This window comes from Olea europaea, unplaced genomic scaffold (assembly GCF_002742605.1).
Source record: "Olea europaea var. sylvestris unplaced genomic scaffold, O_europaea_v1 scaffold630, whole genome shotgun sequence".
NCBI classification, from domain to species: Eukaryota; Viridiplantae; Streptophyta; class Magnoliopsida; order Lamiales; family Oleaceae; genus Olea; species Olea europaea.
The window spans coordinates 1-5,757 of record NW_019264661.1 but is presented as its reverse complement, the minus strand read 5'-3'; the positions used below and the strand labels follow the sequence as shown (position 1 = coordinate 5,757).

The 5,757-nt window shown below is 36.6% G+C and overlaps 1 protein-coding gene across 1 annotated transcript; it reads right to left on the bottom strand.

Moving 5' to 3' along the window:
• Positions 1-906: 906 nt before the first annotated feature.
• On the bottom strand, positions 907-1,952 carry LOC111389899 (abscisic acid receptor PYR1-like). Its single transcript, XM_023014882.1, has 2 exons — positions 1,464-1,952; positions 907-1,390 (listed from the first exon to the last, which is right to left on the bottom strand). Exons 1-2 carry the CDS (start codon positions 1,883-1,885, stop codon positions 1,147-1,149), a joined length of 666 nt encoding a protein of 221 aa, XP_022870650.1. The 5' UTR covers positions 1,886-1,952; the 3' UTR covers positions 907-1,146.
• Positions 1,953-5,757: the final 3,805 nt, after the last annotated feature.

The window sequence follows — 5,757 nt, the reverse complement described above, 5'->3', positions numbered from 1 at the left end:
AACACGACTACATACAATCTAAATTCACAACGAATAGTATACTCCATCATCAAGATAGCCCCATTTTCCGTAATCTTTGTAGAGTCACCTGAACGCACAAACTCATGAACGTAAGAGATCCGCAATAACCATTTATCTGTTTATTCCAGACTCATTGGCCAACTTGATCGTCTAAATGTAATAGAAGAGGCATCACACTGGATGTGTCTAACTTATGTCTTATCGTCTAGAAAGAAATTGCCTCATCTACAAGTAATTCAAAGAAAGTCTTATCATCTACGTCACCAGCTAAAGAAGTGTTAACTTGCAACAAGAAAGGCAAATAATTGTTGGGAAGAAAAGTAGACAAGCATTGAAAGCTACGTCTCGGCCAAGAGGATCTGACTGTAGGTAAAAGAAGCCGAAAGAATCAAGCTACATGTACATGCCTTTCACACAAGGGGTGGGGCCCGTGCATTAAATGCGCCGGAGCCCACTCCCCTCATGTGAGGGGAGTGTATACCGAACTGTCAAGCTCGTTGTACAAATGGCTTGAGCCGAAACGAATTCCCACTTCATAATTTGGTGCTCATGGAAAGTCATTTTGAGAAGTAAATGGTCCCACTATCATCAGTGTTTCAATATTCGATCGTACCAATCAGTTCGTCTGAAAGAATTGGTAACATGTCTAATGAAAAGTAGAAAGGAAGAAGAGAAAAAATAAAATTTCTTTTATCACTTATTGGACTCTTGCTTTGATCCTTTAATCCATTTCAGGTCATCGTCTGGATTGATTTTCATGGCTAGCTATGTCCATACTATGAAATGACTACACTCAAGATTCATGATACAAGGATATGACAATCAAATTCAGCATCAGCAACATTAAACTACTCAAACACTAAAGAAAACAAATTGAACACAAAAGAAATAATCCAAAATTAGAATAGAAAATTTTCACAAAACCAAGTCAATATACACCTTCATCTTCAAATTCACAAGTTGATCAAATGTCCCCATATTGCTTGCATATTCCTTGAACCATATTCTTGAAATAAAAAATGTTCAATTGATCCGAAAATAAAAAAGAAAAAGACCCAAAAAAAAGATCTTATTTCTTATTTTATTTTTATTTTCACATTTCACATGTTTTTAAAGAAAAATCACTTAGACATTTTCACGTACCATGGATTCGCACACAGAAGCCAACTTCTGTAGATTCAACTTCACAACAGTATCAGCAAAAAGGCGCGTGTCCTCTTCAGTATTCCCTTCTGGTACATCCACAACGTACGATTCCAAAACAACGGTCCAGATCGTCCCCTCACGTTTCACCTCGTGAACAGTCGTCACTGACCGGTAATTCCTCAATCTATGCTCCCCACCAATTATGCTAATCCCCGTGACATGCCTGTTATTAACAGTAAGAATCTCACATCATCTAAATACGAATATAATACTCAGTTATATGCTTCAGTTAATACCTGTCATCGTCCAATAAATCGAGCCTCTCCGTGCTGGTTGTAGCCGGTAAACCGGAGATGACCGTGACATCTCTAAGGTCACCGATGGTCATGCTAAAGTTTTCTCTCACGCTGCAACTTTTGATAAAGTGTTTGTATGTGTGGGGCTTGTCGAAGCACCGGACCACGGACCAGACGGTTTCGAGCGGCGCGTGGACTCGTTGGGCTAGAAGGGAAGAGCATTGGCCTGAGTTGACTCGGTAGACGTGGAACTCGGTGATTGCTTGTTTGAGATCTTCGAACTCATCATGAGTCAAACCGGGTGGGAGTGTGAGATGGTGGGCCGAGAGGATTTCATCTGATGATGATTCTACTACTGATTCTTCTTCACCTTGCTGTTGTTGTTCCATTGTTAAAGTTTGAGGTTCAACTTTCTCCATCATAAAGAAAGAGAGCACAAAGGTGGGGAATATAATGGGCAGAAGATTGTGGCAGTGTAAATATTACTATTATAAATGGAATAATTGGTGGTGGGTTGAGAATATATTTGTATATTTTTGGCTGTTTTTGGCCTTTCCTTTGTGGTGAGGGTGGAGCGTAGGGGGGACGTGGGGACTGAAGCATGTTAATGGAGTGGACGCAGTAGGCCCGGCATGTTTGGCTAACCCTAAAAGGAAAGTAAGTTAATTTTAAGTAATAAATAAATAAATAAACACGGTAAATGACTTATAAGTTGATCAAACCTCAAATAAAACCACTTGATAGGCCTTTCATTGGTTTTAAATTTAAAGATAGAGATACAACATGGTAGGGTTGAATCGAATCTGAGCGGCCATCACTAGCCCATCATGTCGAAGATTTTCAAGAGACGTGTTAAATGGAATGAAAATAGGATTATGCTACACAAATAGGGTTGGTGATAAGCTTTGGTGACAGGGTGATATGTATCGGTCATTGTCCAACAGATTGAAAAAAATCCAAACAAATGCTGGCACGCAAGCGTCTATTAGTCTTTCCTATCACCAACCTTGGCCAGGTATTTTTACTCATGAAAATATTTTTAAATATCATTTCGTTTAATTAGTAAATAATTTTTTAATATTAGTTTTTATTTTCTTATGACAATTTATATTGAAAAATGATAGAATAACATGTATTAAAAGACTCGGGGGTTTGGGAATTTCGGAATGGAGAGGATGTTCTCTTTCCGTGCACACGATGTTGCGAGACAAGTCTAGAGTATAGAATTTTTTTCATCCTTGTTTTTAGATCTCCATGTATGGTCTGGTGCTCATTTTGATGAATTATATTCCGAATCCAATGTTGACAGAGTTATTCACATGAAATTAGTTTTTGAGTACTGCTAAATTTTTTAAAATTTCTTTATACCCGTATTAGTTAACTTGTACTGGTCACAAAAAAAAAAAGAAAAAAAGAAAAAAAAGAAAAGAAAGAGAAATTAGGATGTTCGATTATTCACATCTTGGTCTAAAACTGATAATCGAACCAAATTCGAGGATTTTTTTTATTATAATATCCATTATCGAACTTAGTTTAGAAAATGATCGAACCAAACACGAGAGTCCAGCCCTATCCCCATGCTAAGAAGCTGTTTTTTTTCTTTCAAACTAAGTAAGTGAAAGGCAATTTTTTGGCAAAATATGTTTGGTAAATGTTAGTGGGTTGAGAGACACTTTGATCAGCTTTTAGCTTAGCCAAACGTGCTTTCTCCACCCACACCTCCCTTCTATATGTATTAGTTCTTTTTGTTTTGGAATATTTTGAATATTGTAAAAAGTGAGGAGTTAATTGTTTCAATAATCACGAAATTTAGGTTGAAGTCTTCGATTGCTCACTGCAGTTTCAAATGTTGAGTTTTGACTACTCAACTTCTTATAATGTGGAACGTTACTCACTGGAATGACTTCAATTTCGCAGCTTTAACAAAATAGCTAACATGGTAGAGGGATTGCACAGTTGGCGCCCAATCACAGAAGAGCACTAGCCACTTAAAAAAGACGTCTTTAATTGCTCACTATACTTTAATAAACTTTTTTTTACCTAGGTGGTCGAATTTTTGACACTAAACTTTTCAACCCCAAAAATTCCCAAATTCTTCCCCCCCGATCCCTACCCATTTATTGTGAAGAAGAAGGCTATAAGGCTCCTACCCAGTCCATCGACTAAGTAGAAAGGATGAGTGGAAAATTTTAGTAAATCGAGCCCTACGATTTTTGGCGAACCTTAAACCACCGGGGATTAAAAATTTCAAATGTCGCACAATAGAGGATCAGATACAGTTAAACATATAAGGTGACGCAATTTTATTTTATTTTAATCCAAATTTGACATGTAACTTCTGTAGATTTTTCATTTGATTTCTAGTTTTGAAATTATTGGTTGGTTTGTGCAGCACCTAGCAAATGACCTTAGTATTGATGACAACGAGTGGACTTTCATAACAGCTCGTCAGAAGGGCATTCAAAACGTGTTTGACAATTTGTTTTCGGCTACATCGATTTTGTGTAAGACACATGTATCAGAATTTTTTCAAAACGGGTTTTAGAGAGAGAATTTTGAAGGACTACTTGTGGAAAGTTACAATGGCAACAAGTGTTGTGGATTGCTTGATATGGATGCAACAAATTGTTTTGAACAATGGTTGCGAGGTTTTCAATAAAACCTCGATGTATTACAAAGAGAAGTCCATGCTTGCAATGCTAACTTTCATTCAACTTACCTTGACGGATGACATGTTTTTTGTTATTTTTTTTAGTGTAATTATTACCTCCAGCCTCATTTTTTAAAAATATTTGTTGGTAGATATTTTTTGAACGTACTTACTAATTTTAGTTGCAACGTGATTAATATTTTTCTTTTAATTCTTGATTTTGACATTCTTTTCTTTTTTGTAAAATTCAATCCACTTGACTTTTTATATACCAAATACTACAAACCATTCATTCTCTCGCAAAAAAAGAATGCTGAAACAACCAAGTCATTCTAACCATAAATTTTTAAAGCAAACGTGTTTTTGAAGAGCCCATGATAATTCTTAAATTTTTATATAATTTTGACATCAGTTTCAGAACTTTATTGCCCAAAACTCCTCTCTTTAAGCTATAATGAACAATCTAAGTCGTCCGCTAAAGAATAGCAAACAATCAAAGGTGTCAGCCAAAGTATAATGAACAATCAAAGACGCATTTTTTTTTTTTTTTTTTTACAAGGTGTCCAATTCTTGACTAATCCTTGGGTCTGTGATCCGGCCCCTCTTCACACAGTCCGGTTAATCGCAGGATGTGCCTCCGACTGGCCAGGGTCCGAGCGCTCTCCACCTGGTCTGACAAAGTGCCAAGCAAGCCAATCCAAGTTGCACCTTGCCTTCCAAGAATAATCCTTGCCTTCCAAGTTCCCACTTGCCCAAGAATAAATCCTTGCCTTCCAAATGTTCCCTTGCCTTCCAAGAATAAATCCTTGCCTTCCAAGAGCCCCATGTTTCGAACTCACGACCTCTGCTCTGCCAGGTTTGACAGCGTCCGTCCTTTGCCAGTGGAGAAGTGCCCTGGGGGGCACAATCAAAGACGCATTTTGTTATGTGGCCAGTTGCTCTTTTGTAATTGGACATTTAACGATGATGGGAGATCAATTGTGCAATCTTCCTTCCATGTTATCCCAATAAGTAGCTTTCGATATTTTGAAAAGTTTAGTAACCAATACTCAACATCTAAAATTGTAGTGAGCAATTAAATACACTAACTGACATGACCAAGTGTGCCCCATACTCGATCTCATAGATACCCAAAAGGATTATTCCTGAGCCGGACGATGGAAAGGTACGAGAAAGACAGGACCTTGCACTGGCTTTGGCATCAGGAGCTGAACAAGGCCTTTGTCCAATAGCAACGGAAGGATCTGGCTCTTAAATTCAATAATTATTGCGACAATTAACTCAAATAACATCATTAAAAAAAAAAACACTCATAAAATTGATTTCGTTGTGAATACATTTTTATTTGTTTTTTTGATTTCCATTTCAGAAATTTCCTTCTTTTTTTGATTTCCATTTCAGAAATTTCTCGATCTATCCTTTCTATAATCGCATTTGTTCTTCTCTCTGAAAAGTAACTATCGTTTTTTCATTTTTTTTTAATTCGCTTTATTATTTTTTAAGAAATTTATTTCTACATTATAGATTTGTACCTTTTTTTTTTTTTTATATGTTAAGTTCACTTATGAAATTGGTCAATGTTTTTTTAATAATATTAACAGTGATTGATATTTCCTGGGATTGATTCATAGCAGTGGGTGAATG

What these genes read in the sequence shown, in the direction of transcription:
- LOC111389899 (XM_023014882.1), bottom strand. Translation starts at nt 1,885, where the DNA reads ATGATGGAGAAAGTTGAACCTCAAACTTTAACAATGGAACAACAACAG. An exon ending in GATTTATTGGACGATGACAG is followed by an intron (nt 1,391 to 1,463) that starts GTATTAACTGAA and finishes TGTTAATAACAG; the next exon opens with GCATGTCACGGGGATTAGCA.